The sequence below is a fragment of the Thermobia domestica genome, chromosome 7, assembly GCF_964235325.1.
Source record: "Thermobia domestica chromosome 7, izTheDome1.hap1.1, whole genome shotgun sequence".
NCBI classification, from domain to species: Eukaryota; Metazoa; Arthropoda; class Insecta; order Zygentoma; family Lepismatidae; genus Thermobia; species Thermobia domestica.
The window spans coordinates 177,643,081-177,662,178 of NC_137460.1; the positions used below are offsets into that span (position 1 = coordinate 177,643,081).

At 31.3% G+C, this 19,098-nt stretch overlaps 1 protein-coding gene across 3 annotated transcripts in view; it reads left to right on the forward strand.

The window, feature by feature from the left end:
* The window catches only part of Gasp (Chitin binding Peritrophin-A domain-containing protein Gasp), a 37,014-nt gene extending 22,646 nt beyond the window's left edge, over positions 1–14,368 (forward strand). Inside the window, exons 2-5 of one of the 3 annotated variants that reach the window (XM_081765616.1) lie at positions 159–368; positions 5,605–5,793; positions 7,728–7,938; positions 12,113–14,368. In XM_081765616.1, coding sequence (XP_081621742.1) covers positions 159–368; positions 5,605–5,793; positions 7,728–7,938; positions 12,113–12,347 — 845 coding nt within the window. In that variant the 3' untranslated portion in view covers positions 12,348–14,368. Of the gene's footprint in view, positions 1–158; positions 369–2,301; positions 2,512–5,604; positions 5,794–7,727; positions 7,939–12,112 lie in introns of all 3 variants that reach the window. The other 2 variants (XM_081765618.1, XM_081765617.1) reach the window with 2 other exon arrangements.
* The last annotated feature ends 4,730 nt before the right edge of the window (positions 14,369–19,098 follow it).

Consider the following 19,098-nt stretch of genomic DNA (forward strand, 5'->3'; position numbering starts at 1 on the left):
TATTTTTTCTGTTTCTATCAACATTTGCTTATTCTACATGTCCTTTACTTTTTCGCCTGCTCTGAAACAGTGTATATATTGAAACGACATAAGTATGTAAACTTTTCTTGCTTTCTTTTGCATGTTTCTTGACTTGCCTCTCAACCTAACATTTTCAGCTCTCGGCCAAGAGAAGTTCAAATGCCCGGACGACTACGGTTTTTATCCTCACCACTCATCTTGCGACAAATACTGGAAATGTGAAAACGGCGTTGAGGAACTTAAAGTATGTGGAAATGGTCTTGCTTTCGATGCCAGTGATCCTAAATACCTGACTGAAAACTGTGACTACCTTCACAACGTCGACTGTGGGGACAGAACAGAAATTGGTAATGGTTATATTTAGGAGCTTCCAAAAGTGACTAGTTTGTAGATACAATATTTTGTGTACTAATAGTCCTAGAACTTTCCTTGCACTACCTTTGAGCTTTATCCCAATATCCTTTAAGTGTTCCGTATTATTTTATTATAAACCAATTTTTTTTCCTTCCTTCGGAAATATGATCAGTCATCCATTAAGGTTCCTTATATATAGCAAAAGCGTTACACACGATTTCACTTTAGAGCTTGCAGAAAAGAAAAGAAGAAAGGTACATTTTCAATATATATATATACATTGGAAACAAAGTTTTTGCTTACGTTTTTCCTCTTCAACTTTTTTCGCGATTACACGTAAACGGAGACAAATGTTTACACTGAAAGTAAATGTGCTTCCTTCATAGAATTCTGCACGTTATTCCCGCTAGCTTAAATAGGACAAAGAATGGAAACTATACATTTATGATTTGTACATTTACAACCTTTTACTTACTGATGTTTCTCTACAATAGCATTTTGCTGATATACAAGTCAGAATAGAAAAGTTGTTATTCGGAAAGAAGTATATGTGATATGCATACATACGCTTTTAGAAACTAACATAATACCGAAATTTTCATTGTTTGTTTTAAATTGATGAATAATGAATTTGTTATTAAAATAATTCTACTGTCAAAATAGTTAAACTGAGGAACATAGGGGTCCATATGCATTAAAGATAACAGATTAAATGACACTTTTCCCTAAATGATTATTATAGTGTTAGCCAAATAATATTATAATATGAAATACAATCTCCTGACAATTAAAGAAGTTACTTTGTTACCTGTAACATTTTATTACTTTCCTGTGGAAAATTCTTTCTGCTATAAATCGCAGAACTTACAACAACCCGGAACATACGATTCTTACAGTAAAAAGTACTCAGAACATTTTATCTACCAGTTAACCTAATATTATGTCAGTATATGAATTTATTGCAGGAAAAATAAGTTTTGACGAGTATTAACAAATATATGATTGAATGAGGAAACTTCCGTTATTTTTAATACGCGAAAGATTCCATCATTTTCAAATAATAAATTGACTCCTTCATATTAGCTGATAGTAATTTTGACGTTTGTAGCTAAGAGGAAGAAAACGTCTCATGTAAAAGACAAAAAAAGATGTGAACACGCGATATCAACATGTAAGGAGGTTTTTAATGTATTGTTTCCATTATGAGTAACTTTCACTGCGTAGCGTGTATAAGCAATTCTATGATCTTATCAGTTAGCACATTTGTACTGGAGCACATCTTGCCATAGTAAGCAAAAATGTGCTGTGAATACAATTCATGTTTAAATATTTGCATGCCTACTGCGTTCGTTTCGTGAACGTTGTCCTTGACAATATAACTGGAACATTCTAACCTGGAGGGATGTACATCAAACAAATAACCTTGATGAATACTTCTAGTTCAAGTACAAAAAAAGAAAAAAAAGGAGAAAAAGAAAAAAGAAAAAATGAAAAAGTAGGAATGGTATCTACTTCTCTCTGCAAGCGTAGCACAGAGATATTTTCCTGAAGGATATCACCCTTAACTTATTTCCTTTCCATAGAAGTTCCATAATCATACTCCTTGCGATTTTCATCCATTTAAACCCAGAAAACGTACTAATCTATCGTATCTGAAGGTACTGTGGCGAGTAGTAGTTATTTTTATATTGAAGATAATAGTGTGTTCGTGACCAAGAGCGAATATACGAACTTCGAAATCTTGATCAAACTTTGGAATTGATAATTTTGTTGTGTCCAGCGTAATTCTGTTGAAATAATGACTATATTTCCTTAATAAAATAACATCGTCTTCAATACAATATATTACTACTGCTTGCCTCACCTCTTTATTGGGTGATGAAGACAAAAGTAATACAGTGTAAGGTGATGGGTTTGTTCTTATAGGCTTTGCCCAGGACAGATCTGATTTCAAGTGTCCTGAGCCAAACGGCTTCTTCCCTCATCATAAACAATGTGATCTTTACTGGCAATGTACAGAAGAACAGGCAGAGCTAAAGGTTTGTGGTAACGGGTTAGTATTTGATGATTCTGACTTTACAAGAGAAAACTGCGATTATCCTTATGCTGTCGATTGTACTGGAAGAGAAGAGTTGGGTAAGTTATACGATGCGCAAAATAACAACTATAGCTTTTATCTATTTCTGAATTATAATGTATATTATTAAGAGGTAATTGTCAATTCCTAATAGAATTTAATTACTTTTTCACTGACAACAGTAAAATGAAGAACATTTTCTTCAAACTGTTAAATTAAAAATGTACATGTTTAGCATATCTACAACATAACATAATTGATCTTTAAATATTTCGTTTAATTTTGAGAAAGCCTGTTACATTTTTGTAACGTTTTTAAAAAAATTCTCTATTTTACGAAATGTCTTTCTAGAGACTATTATTTGTTTTATTGTTACTAGTAAAAATTCTTGAATCATATGTTAAAAATTTACCCTATTGTGGTACAGGTTTCTTCAAAGATTGTTGGCTCCTAACTTACGTGTTTTATTTGTGAATCATTTTACTAAATATATTTTTAATTTGATTAAGTGATAACTTCATGAAGTTTGCGGAAAGATTGATTCATGTAATTTAATTGGAAGTGAATTACTTAAGTAATAATTGTAATGAAGTCCTTCGATTTTACACGTTAATAAGGATTATTCTCATATGGTATTAACGACTACAACTACAACTGATAGTTTAAGATACAATAATTGAATATTTTATGTACTGTGAATTGCAAACATGTATTAGCAGCACAATCATATGTAGTTTTTAAAATCAAATATAGTGTATGAAAATGAAACTGATCAAGTGTGTGATCGAATCACGAGAAAACGGCAGAACAGATTGAAATGAAATTTTGGATATAGTTGAAAAATACCACGAACTGTTTTTTTTTTATCATGCTACTTTGATCAAAATCCATATCCTAAGGGGAACAGTAGGGAGATCATAATTTACGTTCTCGTCATACTGAAAGCGACGTTATCTGTTTGTGATCGCATCACGCGAAAACGGTTGAACAGTTTGAAGTGAATTTTCTAATACATTCAGTACCTTCCTCAAGCTAGATTTTCATCATGTTATTTTGATTCAAGGGTGTATCCTAAGAGATTAATGAGGATTTAAATTTCAGCCAAAAATATAGTATCTTAGGAAGCACACAAGTTAGGACGATGAAACTTGATAAATGAATTCCTCATTAAAACTAAGCGGAAATATGTCTCAGCATTTTAAAAATTCCGGTTTTAAGGGTGGAAGGGGCAATTCCTATTTTTTTTTTATCATATTTAAATTGACATTGCCTGTTGATTGTGATCATATCACACCAAAACAGTTGGCCTGTTTGAAATTAAATTTAGGAACATAGTTTAGGTAGTTAACTCAAACTGGGATTTTATCGTGTCACTTCAATTAAAGAGAGCAACGTGTAAGAGGTAGTATGGCGGTAGAGGTTCAAAATGTATACTAAAAGTATAACATCTTACGAATTTTTATTAATACACTTTCATTGAAATGCATACCCTAAAGGGGGTTCAAATACTGTTCACAAACACATTCTTCCCGTGCGACAAAGTCATTTCAGTTATATTAAAATAATTTCGATATTTCTGTACCTATATTTCTGAAGTCCCATTCTTTGTTTAAATAACATTCAATTCTTCTCGTGGAAAGATGTATCTGCGATTTTAAATTTTAAACTTGTATCAACACTAATCCTATAAGATAATTATTTACGATGTTCGTATGTGACGTGGAAACTAATTTGACGATTAAACCTAAAATTATTAACGATATTAATATTAAATTTTAATCTAAATACAATTAGTTATTATAGTAAGAATTATTTAATGCTTTAGTTATTTAACATGTCACTACTTTTATAATAATTATTTCACTGTTTACTTAGTTATTAGAACATTTCACTTTCCAATAATAAAGACATTCTTATTCTTCAAACTTCAATATCTATTTGTCAAGGATTAATTTAAAATACATTATATTTTTTTTACACAAGTATATTTTTTCAAAAGGTATAAAGATTAGTTACTTTGGTTGTTTTACTTTGTTTCATAATGTAATTCTATGCATTTTAAATAGTCATTCAAGAAGTATTTAATATTTATTTTGGTAATATAGTCGCTGCAATTTGTTTGTGCACACTACTTCTACATATTTAAATAATATTTTTTATTTTAAATTTTCAATAACAGAATTTCTTATAATTGCAATTTTGTTTTAAAGAATACTATTGGCATTATATATATATATATATATATATATATATATATATATATATATATATATATATATATATGTACTTATTTGTATATACATAATATACATATATATGTATGTATTTGCAATTTCTAAATTTTCTTGTATTATAAGAATTCATAATATTTATATTCAAAATATATAAATATATATAAATTCAAAATTAAATTAAATCTTTCGGTTTTACGTCTCGCAGTTATTCCGCATAAGCTAAAGCAGATCGTGATGATGAGAATACATGAAGTGGTAAGAGGAAGAAAGTGTAAGAAAACGAGAGAACCCCGAGAAAACCCAAGTACAAACTCTACTTGATGGGAGCTAGGATCGAACCAGAAACCCCATACATAAGAGATGAACGCTCTATTACCAAGCCATCACGATCTGATACCTAAATTCGAGACTTAAGAACATAAGTCTTCATTAACTAGAAATGAGGCCGTAAGTCTTCAGAAATTAGAAGCGACTCGAAAACATATATATATTAAATATCATAAAAAACATTTTCTAATTTTTTAAGTAATAATGCTTAACAAAGTATTAATTTAAATCACCGAAACTTTATACTTATGAAAATAACTTATTAAAGGAAGAAATGGTTTATCTCTTTCTTTATGAGTGACATGAAAATTGAACATGTCACAGTAAACAATAATAAATCTTTTAGTTGTCTGCAATATATGTATTAAGTTTCCATCCGAAAGAAAATTCAATTACTTTTGACTATTACTTGAAACCACTCGCTACAATTCAATGTTCTGGGCAGAGTATTTTAGTCAGTAGCATAAATAAATATAGAGATTATAAATAGTACTTTGGTTTCTCTAGTCTCTGACGTATTAGTAATGTTATTAAATATTTACTTTGTATTTACTATGCAATTGTTAATAAAATTTTTAAAATATGCTGCAGAGCCCGCAATTAGCACTCCACACTGTCCTCGACTTTTCGGTATCTTCCCTGATGAGCAAAAGTGTGATGTCTTCTGGAACTGTTGGGATGGTGAAGCTAGCAGATACCAGTGTTCACCAGGTCTTGCATACGACCGTGAGGCTCGAGTGTGTATGTGGGCTGATCAAGTACCTGAATGCAAACATGAGGGTGAGCTAAGCAATATGCCAGTATTATAGTTGACGTTAATTCATTTAATTTTAAACAACGGAAGAAAATAAATGCGCGAAATTTCAAAAATTAATGCTGAGTGGGTTTCTTAGTTCACTCGAAATAGAAATTTTAGTGAGGCATTCAAAACGTGTGGTATAAAAACATACTAACAATTTTCGTCTTTATTGTTTAACATTTTTTAGTGATTTTAAATTGTGAGATTATGACTTTTAAGATAATGAATAGAATATCACTACGAATTTGACAAATAGAGCAATAAACTAATTCTCGCCTTTATGAGAAAAAATGTTTCTATTAGAATACTCTTAGATTTACGAATATATAACCTTTTTTAAAACTTCTGTAGTGATTCAAACTAAGGTATTAATAAGAATAAGAATATACATGGTAAAAGTGTATTTTTCTGTAATACGTATGTTGTTTAAAGAGAAGGTTAAAACCAGGAAACACTATCTTTGCATATATCACTGATTAGCACTAAAGGTAGAATTGATATTATGGTCATCATATGTATTCTGCCATTATTGGCATGCCACTTGCCGCAACTGAGAAGTTACGGTCTTGAGCTAACCTCTTTTTCTTCACGTACTATTTTTCTGTTTTGATACCGTCCATCAATTGTAATCTTCTTCGCCCCTTCTTCTCATTCATATTTTGTACTGCTATCTAATACCTCCGTTCCCTCCAATGTTCCATAGATTTCACCTCTTTGTACATTTCCTCATATTATCCAACTCTTTGTAATTCTTCTATATCGAGTTTTCCTTTGTAAAACTCTTTCTCTCTTTTCCTTCGTAACTCCTTGTTTTACATCCTGAACATCTTTCTGACCTTTTCTGTATCAACACGTTTCCACGCCCTTCTTTATCTCATTTCTTGCAACATCTGTTCCGTAACCCATGGTTTCTTAGCTGTTTTGTGTTCCTGATAACCTACTATTACTTCTGTGGCCTGTCGTATACAACGTTTAATATGCTCCTACTGTCTGTTATACCTGCGCTTATCCTTTTCTCGTTTGCGTAGTTTTCGTCAAATTTTTCAAGGAAAAGATTTTTTACTGCCTTCGTTTTCAGCTCTAAGCTAAATCTAAGATTATTCTACCATATAGTACGTAATTTTTATGGAGAAAGCCGAGGGAGAAAATTGTAAAACATATTTAGAAACAATAAAGACACAAAATAGAGATGAAAAGTATAAATATAATATTTAGCTGATAGAAGTAAAATAAGAAAATAAAATAAGTTTTTAACAATAGGAAGTAAGATAAAGTTTGCCAATAATAAAATATGTAATTTGTAAATCATGGGGAATCATGTACTACTTGAAAATTTTTTGTGTACTTGATTTCATACAGACGTATTTGAATTATTGAAAGTTAGAGCAGGCTGTCTGCACTCTTACGGAAACAAAGAGTCCAAATACTTCGAAGTCCCTCTTCGTATATTCAATACATGACCTTGCAACTGTTATATCTTCTTATATTCGAGGAATTATTCTAGGTAGTTTAATTCATTTTTAGCGTTATTTGTAGTTTTTAGGACGGAGTTAACTATTTCTAAAATTTTATGGTCAATTATACATTGATTCTAGAAGCTCTCTGTCTCGCGATGCTAAGACTGAATCTAAAAATGTCTTTGTCATTGGGATTTAAACCTGAAACAATGAAGGCAAGAGAATCAATTATGGTTTAATATAATTAATCTCTTCTCGTCTAGTTTATGTATCGTTACAGATTTTACTTTGAAATTGTTCCAAACATTTTGATTATTTATAATAAATAACATACCATAAGACTAAAGCTGTTTGTGAATCACAATGTTACGATTTTTCCAACTAATTTTAACGAACTAATTTATTAGAAAATGATTTGAAACACCAGTGGATATAAACCTTAAAATAATTTCTTTTAGAAGTTGCAAATGGTTTCTCTTGTCCTGCTCCTGGCGAAATTGCAAACAGTGGAACCTTCTCAAGACACGCTCACCCTGAGGACTGCAGAAAATACTACGTATGTTTAGATGGTGTTCCACGAGAATATGGATGCCCTATTGGTACAGTATTCAAGATCGGTGATGACGACGGAACTGGTAACTGCGAAGATCCAGAAGAAGTTCCAGGGTGGTAAGTTTCTTTCTATGTTCTTTCTTAACTTTTGAAAGAGTCATAACTGATATTGCTGCTATAAAGCGCTAAAGAGCAATTGTTACATTTTAGCTTTAGTTAATTCAATAACTTATAATTTTAAAATTTAGTTTCCGTTAAACAGTTTTAGATTTTCGGTAGTTCCTTTTATATTGTTTCAAGCAATATCCTGCGCAGAAATTAATCAAAATTCAATGTAATTCGAAATGATTCACTTTGTGATGACATATAAAGTTGTTGTTGAAGTTTAGTGTCTCGTTCAGCAATGAGACTATATAAGATATGAATCTAGAATTGAAAGTGCACTGCAAACCATCATAATGTTGTCCATACTTTTCCACCAAAAATCGAACCCGAGAAAAATCGAACCACGTGCATGAAAAACACGCGTTCTAGCCACTAGAGCCCCTGAGTGTTTACATAAGAAGAAAAAATATGTTGATATTTTTACTTTCGAGAGATGAAAGGAAAGAAGAAAGTATGGTGAATCAATAAAAAAAAAAAATCAGATTCGAGATTTGAACGGATTAACAAGTTATATGACACGTAGATAGCGGAAAAGTTAATTTTCGTTATCTGTCCGCGTGTTCGTCCGTTCGTTCTGATGTACACTAGCGTAGAGACCACTCAACCAAATTTTGAACTTGAGGTTTTCATGTAATTCTCCAGGTTTCTTTCTCGATTCTTTCTCCTACTAAAAATAAGAGTAGTTCAATGAAGTTAAGAATAAAAAAATGCGATTCTATAAAAGAAAATGGCTCCAACGATTTTCTTTATATTTTATAAATCAATTTCTCGATTACTACCCCATCATGAGCCATTTTTTTGGAAAAAATCTAGAAGGAGTAGTCTTTTTTTTCAATTTTCTGAAAAATAATTCAGTTGATTTCGTTCATATTTCATTAAAATAACGTGACTTACGACATAACTCACTTTTCCTGAAAACATCTACGAGGAATAGTTTATTCCTGAATGTGAATTTTTCGGACGATTTTCTCATAAACGACTCGTTCAGTTTTGTTTATATTTCATAAATAAGTAGTTCAGTAATAGCCCTGTTATGTTGTATAAATTATTCCTTTTGAAAAAAACGACAAGGGATAGTGTACTCTTGGAGTTGAGTTTCGTTTAAGACTACTTTTTAAAAAACGACTGGGGCGATTTTGGTCATATTTCATAAATAAATATTTCATTATTATTTCTTTAATGTTGCATCAAACACTTCCATGAAAATATCTCCAAAAGGTAGTTTATTCTTTGGGTGAGTTTTTTTTTTAATTTTGACAATATTATAAAATATCACGCATATGGTTTTGTTATTTTGTAAACAAATATTTCATTAGTAGGCCTAATATATGGCTAACTTATTACTAATGGAAAAATCTACAAAGGGTAGTTCACTTTTGAGAATAAGTTTTCTTTGGACTAACTTTTTGGAAAAAAGCGATATAATTTTGTTCTTATTGGACAAAAAATGTTTTATTAATAACTTGCAGCTCATCATGATTTATTTCATAAAATTAGGGCGAGAAAGTTAAGTGCGATGACCTGTACCTTTTATTATTATACTTATATCATGACAATAATATGCTAGCAACTACGGCTATCCAATATATGAGTTCTTCATATTGTTCAACATCTTGTAATTTTTCTTTCAATTTTGATAGTCTTTGTTCTTTTTTCCTGTATACTAATAAACTTCGATTTAACTTCGAAAACAACTTCAAGGGACACACGTGGAGATGTACTGAAGTGAACTGAGTAATCTTTCCGTACTGAGTATAGAATTTTATTCTCCGCTCTTTTCGAAAAACAAAACCGAACGATTCTATCACTATTGATTCTCGAGTTATTCAAATTTTTTATTGGTATATTTTCATCCGGACACACTGTGTATTTACGATACAATGAAAAGCTCTAAAAATAAAATACTTCCCTTTCCCGTTACATTCTGGTAATATGATAATTTAAAATTAATTACGTGGAGAACTGAGTTTATTGAAACAACTAGTCTTTATTGATACAGTGAGCTAGCTCTTGAATGCAGAACACCGAATTTTATATTTATCAAGTTATTATCTAGCCATTGTAGTCATATTTCTCTTTTGTTTACATATTAGTTTCATATATACTTCACATTTCAGTTATTAGCAATACCACTTATACAATTTTGATATAAATTGCATACCTTCAATGAAGTATAAGTAAATAATGCTGTGTATAAAAACCGTTGAATGATGTAAATATTTTTCGTTTATGTATTTTCCATTCTTGGTGATACTTTGAGTCACTGAGGAGTTTATTTTGATTTTAAAAATAGTTCCTTGCTCTTATAACATTTGTGTTTTTAAAAAGGAAGTTTATTTCAGTTGTTATCATTTTGAATTTGGAATAAAAGTAATAGTTTTCTATTAATTTATTATATTTGTTTATTTTCCTTCTGCTATGTTGCTTGTTAGTCATAAATACTGACTGTTGCTAATGTTTGCTGATCATAACTTCATGAAATTATTATTAATGTTATATAATAGTTATAAATGCATGTCTCTTGTTAAGGTATCATAACGCGAATGCAAGTGTGGTAGATATAGTTTTGCTCCCAGACAGCATAAACTAACTGACTAAGACAACAGACTCACTGACTATTTATTTCATAAAATTTTCACTAATATTGTAATTAATTTATATATGTATAATATTTTACTTATAAAAAATTATAACAGCTTCTTATTATAACAATCCTACTAATTTATATAATATTTAGCATTTCGAAATGTTTAGCTGTTTCTTATGCCTGCATTTAAAATTTCTATCAGATTTGGTTAAGTATTACGAATGTCGTAGTATTGATAAAACTAAAATTGTTCATTCATCCTTCTAATCATTGCACGAATTCATTCTGTTTATAAAATTTGAAAAATGGACATTTTTTAAAAAATAAATCGCGTGCAATGTAAGTTAGAGAGACCTAAAAAGTGAGCAAAATTTTCTAAAATATTGCCTTCCATTTTGAAAATAGTCTTCTAAGTTCAGTATGTGAAGTTACTAAGTACAAAATTATATGATAAGAATGTCTAATCCTGTAGCTTACAGCCGTTTAAGGTGAAAAATTCTGATATTACCTTATGAGTTCATGCATCTTACTATCAATGTCTAGAATTCACATAAGGAAACAAATTAATTATTATTTACTGTTTTACGATTCATTTCTTATTATTAACGTGTTTTAAAGTTGAATATAATTCTTAAAAATAACTTTAAATCTATACTCATAAAATTAAAAGAATAACAAGGTAAATAATTATAAATATTGTAAATAAAGTAAATATTGTTTATAAATGTCTTATAAGTAGTAGTATTTCCTTTTCAGTGTGACAAGTATGACTGTATAGTGCATGTGAGGAGAATATAAGACTGAGTGTAATGGCTGAATGTCTAGCGACAAGTTGCTAAATCTACTTTTTAAATATATTTCTACCAATCCCTTTTCGCATATACAATCCTTTGTTTTTATTTTCATTCTTAAAAATAACAATATTTTTAGAAACTTAAAAAGATAGAATTTTTACATAGTATATTATTTCAAATCCCTCTATTAATCTTTGTTTTGGTTTGTTGTTATTATCAAGAAAATAATTCTCTAATATTTTCCTTCATCTTAAATACCGTATCTCTAATGATGGAGGTTATAAGGGTCCTATAGTTCAATTAAGAACATTTACTCGAATATTCTATCATTCTCTCTTTATAATTATATAAAATAACAACATCACTAGAATCATATAATTAATAAAATTATATTTCAATAAGTTTCAAAGTTTTCATATATATCAACTCCGAATGCAAAAACCTTCATGTGTAAGTACAATATGCTTCAATAAATTCTTTTACAAGTTCTTGACTGAGATTTCCACAAATGTGTGTGTATGAAAATGAGAATGTTTGGTTTGAATGAGTGTCTTGTGTGACCAGAGAAGATAAACTTAAAAAGCAAGGGAGCTTGGAGTTCCATCATCATATTTATCACACCATCATACCGTCTCCATCACTCATCGTCACCCATGTTTTAATTAGTTGCATCACTGCATGTCTTGATCTCTGTTTTCTCTTCTTCTCTCTCTTTATTCGCAACCGAACGATTATAATTGCGCAGTGAGGACTACTACGGAGACCTCGACTTGAAGAGCATCAGGAAGAGTGAATTGCTTGCTGGTCTCCAAGGAAACACAGGTCATTCCAGGAATGTTGCTGCTCCTTCAAAGAGCCCCGCAAGCCCATCTAAACCCCGCCCTCAACAAGCTTCTTCCAGAACCAATCCTTCTCGCCCATCCACATTCCAGTCATCAAAGAGTAATGACAAAGATTTCGAATATGAAGAATCTAATTAGAAATTGAAATAAACTAACCTTCCTTTCCCTTTCCTTTCCCTCTCTTTTGCTGTAAAGAAGAAATCACATAAAACTCAATCTCTCCCTCTCTATCTCTATCAATCTTTATTTCTCACGTACACGTTTTTCAATTAGACCATATACTTTAAAACTTCTTTTCTGCTCTTTCACTTACTTCTTATGAGCAGAATGTGAAAGAAGCATGAATGGTGTGGTTCTGCAATAATGAATGTGTTTAATGCATGAAACAAACTTAATTTTTCAATTATATTTTTATATATATATATATATACATCTATACAAAAACAATATTATCACCCATCGTTGACACAATAGGTATAGTAGAGATGTTAGAATATATTCTGATTTTTATTAATTACAACAGTATTTTTTATCATTTACATTTGCACTTTGATTTAAAAGAAAATTGCAACATAAGAGAGAGTATTCATACATTTTTTGTTATATCTATCAATCAAAACAAAAGTACTTCTTGCATATTTCATATTACAGTCTCTCTTCATGCCAAATTAAATACCTCCATCTTAACGATTCAATTCTGAAATCTGATTTGTATTTAATAGTACAAAACAGACAGAATTAGGAATATCAATTCAAGTCAGTAGAAAAATAGATACAAAGTTCAATTACTACTGAAGGCATGTACTAAGAACTTTTTAACAAAACCAATAACAACTTAGAATAAAACACAAGAAACTATTGTACTTTAACACTATATATTGTTCAAGACACATTAAACAAATCTTTCTCCTAACTTCAGCGAAGACTACTACGGTGATCTGGATGTCAAGATGCTCAGTAAATTGGGTTTGAAGAAATGAAGAGAATATTTTATGACTTTGAAGCCACTACTGTAAATAAGTGTAAAATCCTCTGTATTTTTCCGTAATACAAAACAATTGTTATAATTTGCTATGATAGCATCGTTTTGCATCCTTTCCAAATCACTGGAAAAAGTTTTTTAAACCTTTGTGTCAAGGATTTCAATGTTTATTCACAATCAGGATCAGTTAGAACATTTGTGTTGAAAGAACATTCCTTGAAAATATTATTTATACATTGATTGCTTAGTTACATTAAGCGTCAGTATTACATATTTAAACTTTAGAAGTAAATATATGATCCATGGTGATATTTTTTATTACAAGTAAATCTATTGCCTCGAAAAATATGTAATTCAGTTAGTGTTGGCTTCACTTCTCAGCAAAACAAGTTCTTTTTTATTGCTCAACTCGGCAATCAAATACATTATATAAAACACATGTTATTTAATTAAATTAGGAAATGTAAAACTATTGTAAATGTGTAGTATCTATTTGATTGCCAGAAACATTACATCTAAAAAATGATAGTATGAAATATTTGTTTCTATGTCTGATACATTTTGTGAGTGTCCCTACTCGTATGTTACAATACTTTTTAAGTGCACTTTAAAAAAAAAAAAACTCCAAGAAGTGTGTGTTTCAAATAGGACAGTAATTGCATGAAATAGAACTAATTATGAACATTTTCTTTGGAATAATAATCAATAATATTAGACATTTTGGTATTAACTATGCATACATGGTTACCTGATTACAAAATCGGAACACAAATCAATGCTCATAATCTACTTAAATGTTCAAAATGTTTATAAAATGTTTATTTGTAGATTTTATTCTTATTCTCCGGCTCTCTAAATATGAAATATATATGTATAGTAGTTATTATTTATTCATATTTTCTCTACGTTCTCCAGTAATACAATACTTTGTATTTGGACCAGGAAATTAATTATCTTGTAGCGAGCAAGATACAAACATTTGCAATTATTGTCCTACCTCCTTGAATTATTCACGATTCTTATCTCTCTATGCCTGTTGTTGAATAATATATACTCTTATTTTTAATGAATGCCATGTTCACTTGAAGACAAAGACCAATTATAACACTTGTGGCTGGTTGATCGTATGCGTATGATTGTGTAAGTGTGTTTTGTAAATAAAAATGTTCCATGTGTACTTTTGTTATATGTTCTATTTTCCTTTTTCCAAAGTCTCTTTGAAGAATGTAATATATTATTACTGATTGAAACTTTTTTTTTAAAGATTTAACATGCCTTTATTTTACATTTTGAACACACTCATAACTGAATACTTTGAGTTCTGTCACAGTTTTGTAGAATACTGAATTCGATCACTGGTTTGAAAATATATTTTTCGGATCACACGTTAACATGTGGTCATAGGTCTCATATAAAATATATAGCTACTGTGATGAAAAGGGGTAAACTTTAAACATACAACGATATTTTCAATTCATTTTCTTTTTTCTACGTAATATATTCCCATCTAATATGTAACTAGCAGCAGTGTCCGTTCTTCGTATGGAAATAATAAGTTTTATTTACTGTAATATAAAATTGGAAATTTCAATACTGAAGAAATTATCCCAACTCCCGATTTACAAACCAAATTTTAGAAAACGATGCAACACGTATCCGTTTATTTTTAATAAAGTTTGCAAACAAAATTTCACACTTCCACCTCAAGTAAGTCTTATCACTAAAGTGTATTCAACGTAAGAACCACACCTGAGATAAACAAAACAGTTTGTATCCCTCCGCGTCAAGCACGTGCTTCACGGCGAGATTTCTGCTTCGGTCAGCTGTTCTTTTTCCGCCGCCATGTTTTCAAATTGTAAGGTGACTGTTGGGAGCGGGACTTAAAATGACTGTTGCAATCTCTGCGTTTCTTAAGGACAACCATTACACGTTTTTAAAAACGGTTTTTCTTTATTATGGTTGTTAAGAGCAATTCAAAATATATTAAATTTGTACCGAAACATATTATATAAATGTTTATTCATTACTACATTTACTATCTACCTCTCTCTTTCAAGTGTTTAACATTTGTTGTTATAGATACTTATCGCTTTGCATGTTAGCAACACTGTGACGGTTGTTTTTTCTCGATAACAGAGGGTAAAAATCACAGAATATGGCATATATTTTGTCAGTAATTTGTAGTAGTATATTTTGCTCCGTGAATTAATATTTTTTCGTCTCGTCTAACGAATGGGTGAAGTTAATTATACGAAACAATGTGAAAAAATAGTTCATCTCTTTACCCAATTACAAATAAGCAATTACGTCAATCACGGAACTATATTTATAACTCCAGCCAATTACATTTCATTGTAGTACGTCATTTGTTTATCCCAGGTGTGTTTCTTACATTGAATACACTTTAAGCATTTTCTGAATAAATAAAGAATTTTAAATATAAAAATTGCCTCCCTTTTACCCCCTTAGGAGAGAAATATTCAAACATTTTCTTTTTCTTTTTCTCTTTTTGTTAATAGCTTAAATACCCAAATTTCACAAGTTCAATTCAATTGGACATTTTCTGAATATATAGTTGAAAATTTGAGTATCATATAAATTCCCTCCGATTAATAGTTATAAAAGCGTTTCAAGATAATTGTTTAACCTTGTATGTGCATATTAATGAAATCGTTCTTGTCTGTTATATCCTTACGGCAAAACAGTTGAATGTAATGAATTGTTTAACACAGGTAGTATCTACCTTACACTGGGATTATACACTTTGATAAAAGTACGTATCTTGATACAAACAGAGGGAAAACGGGTTAAAATGTGTCTCAATAATTATCCCAAGGATTTACAAAGATGAAACTCAGGATATAAACTCATTAAAAATAACTTGTGACGGTGAAATTGTTTTCGGAAATTCTACTTCTAGAGTGGTGAAAAGGACAATTTCTCCAAATAAAAGAAAGGTTGATCTAATTAAGGAGGCAAGTTAAAATGTACGTCATAAATAGAATATCTCAAGTACCAAACCAATACCATCTCAAGAGAGATGAAACCTGTATACAAACACGTTATTAATGGACATGTGCCTAAGAGTTTTCGAAAATTCAACTTCTAACTGGGAAGGGGGCAATATTATTTATGTTTTTCAATACATACACAGTGGGAAAAACGCTTGTGGTGTACGTAAACACGTAAGTTACATGCTTGAATCCTGTAGTTTTTGGACTTAACATAGGTAACATCCTGCAGCAAACGTATAACTTAAAACGTATCTTATAATACTTTCCGTATAAGTATTCCATCTGTGCGTATTTTCCGCATGAAACAAAGAAATGTATGGTTAGGATGTTATACAGTATTAATATACAGCTGACGTATGTAACATACGTATACATATGTAATATATGGAAGACTATTAGATGTCAGACATCCTGCAGTGGCATGATATAACATCTAAGCGGGGAAAAGACAGTACTTATGTAGCATATGAATAACGTATACTTCATACGATTCCGTGGCCCCGCGTGGAGTAGTCGCTAACGCACTCGCCTTTGGTGTGAGCGGTGCCGGGTTCGATTCGCGGTGGGGGCACTCGGTCGAAAAGTGTAACAGTTTTTTCAGGTCAACCATCTTGAGTGAGGTTTTTCCTGGATTTCTCTTATCACATCAGGCAAATTCCGGAATGGTACCTAACATAATAGTCACAGGCCACTTACTTACTTCCCTTTCATCGGATAGTGTGCTCGCCGATGGACATCATCCGTCATATATGTGACAGGCTAAATGTACGGCTGTGCGATATGTCGATATATCGATATCGATATCAACTTATATCGATAATCGATATCACAAAAATATCGAAGTCGATATATCGATATCGCCAATATTCGATATCGATATCCGATATCGTCGATATTTAATATTGATATCAATGTTGTCAATATCGATATTCGATATCGATATTGATATTGTCGATTTTCGATATTGGTGTTTGCCACTGCCTCAAGAAAATTGCGGCGGGTTTTGCTTTATACATATAACGCTTTTTGGCTCGTGATAGCAGCTGCATTTGCATTTCTTAACCTAATGAAACGAAACTGCATGATACCCGTCTGAGGCAGAAAAACGCCCCGTTTCATGAGTCAAATTAATGTAGGGCTTGGGGACTATACCCCCCAACATTCCACGTTAGTATTTAATTTTCTCTCTTGACTTCATTTCTTATCAGAATGAAACCAAATTTACAGAGGATTAGTATGGGTTAAAAATTTGGTTTCTTTTGAAGACAGTCCAAGTCGGTGGGGGGTAGGGATGTGTCTACGTTTACTTAATCCACCTAAATATTGTATATTTAACTTATATTATCAGCTGCACTTCTTTACCAAATCAAACCAAACTTTCTGCAAAAACTGTATTGGGCAGAAATGATGTTCCTTTCGAAGATAAAGCTAAAATTAGTGTAGAGTTATGCCCTCCAAAATATTTCTCATCATTAACATATCTCCGTTCCTTAACCGAGTCAACTTGATATCCTCACTACAATTAATGTTTGTGCTGTATTGCCATTGCGAGTGAAGAAACAAATGCCAGTGCTAATATTTGCTTAAATCTAAACAGACAGGGAAACAAGAATTTACTCGTTTTTTTGCGCAAAGTAGTAATTTTCCATTTTTTTTTTTTTTTTTTTTTGTATGTGGTTACTACAATCTGTTTCACGTAACCTGATAGGAAAGAGAGGAAGTTTTTCCCTCCCACCACGCTCAAGTACAGGTGAATGTTGGTGTTCCGTCTTCCACCATCAGCCCCCGCACACGGAAGTATAGAGTGTATCTAAATATGTCTAAATAATAAATTACTACTTTCATAACAACACTACGTGTTTTAAAACACTTAATTACCTTTACCTGTATTAGTGAGGTAAGTACCATATGTTATTATAATGGAAATTTTATTGAACTGTTGTATTGTTTATTTCCCTTCTTTTTCCTAGTCGGGCTTGTGACATAATGTTGGAATGGCAAGAGATGGCAAAGGATGGCAGGGTTGGTAATTCAATGGATATTTACTTATTGATACAATGATTTCATAATATAAAATCGAAAACCGAAAATGAAATCTTTATAAGTTTTACGTCCCACGATTATGCTGGCTAAACTAAAGGGGGTGGTGATGAGAAATGAATGAAATTGTGAAATGAAGGAAGTGGGAGGAAAAGGGAAATCCCCGAGGAAACCCACGCATGAGGTGTTTGTCCACCACAAAGTTCACTTGGCGCGAGTTGGGATCGACCAGGGACGCCATATACAACAGGTGAAAGCTCTACCACTGAGCCACCGCGGCCTCAGGCGTGCAGGATAGTCTAATGTAACAAGAGTCAATTATTATATAAGAAAGAAAGAGTAACGATAAATACGAGTTCGTACAATTATATAAAAATAACGCACGCTTTGGTTTAAAGGGCTCAAAGGCTCATCGTAGCAGAAAGAAACATTTCCATTAGATTTTAACCTGAGAAAAGTCAATGTACCACGTTTGTTATCAACCATCCTTCAAAGATCCTGCTTTACATTGTCCGGAAGCCTTCTCTTTCGTCCTGTTAATCGTATCTTTCTCCTAGGCTTTTTGAATAGGACTTGGTGACTTAGTGCTTATTTCCCATACAAGCAACGTGTCATGCTTACCTTAGACGTATTAAATTTGTTATTTCTATAGTACTCGGTGACCTGTAGTTGTTGTGAAATAAAAGCTTGTATAGCGTTTTAATTCACCTGAATGTTTGCCCAAATATTTTAATCAACATTTTATTTTCGAAACCATGCAGTTCCCGTTCTTGTATTAGTGTTATGGATCAACTTCCGCATTCATACAAAATTGGGCAGATTAAGCTCTTATTGATTTTAATGTTTTAAATAT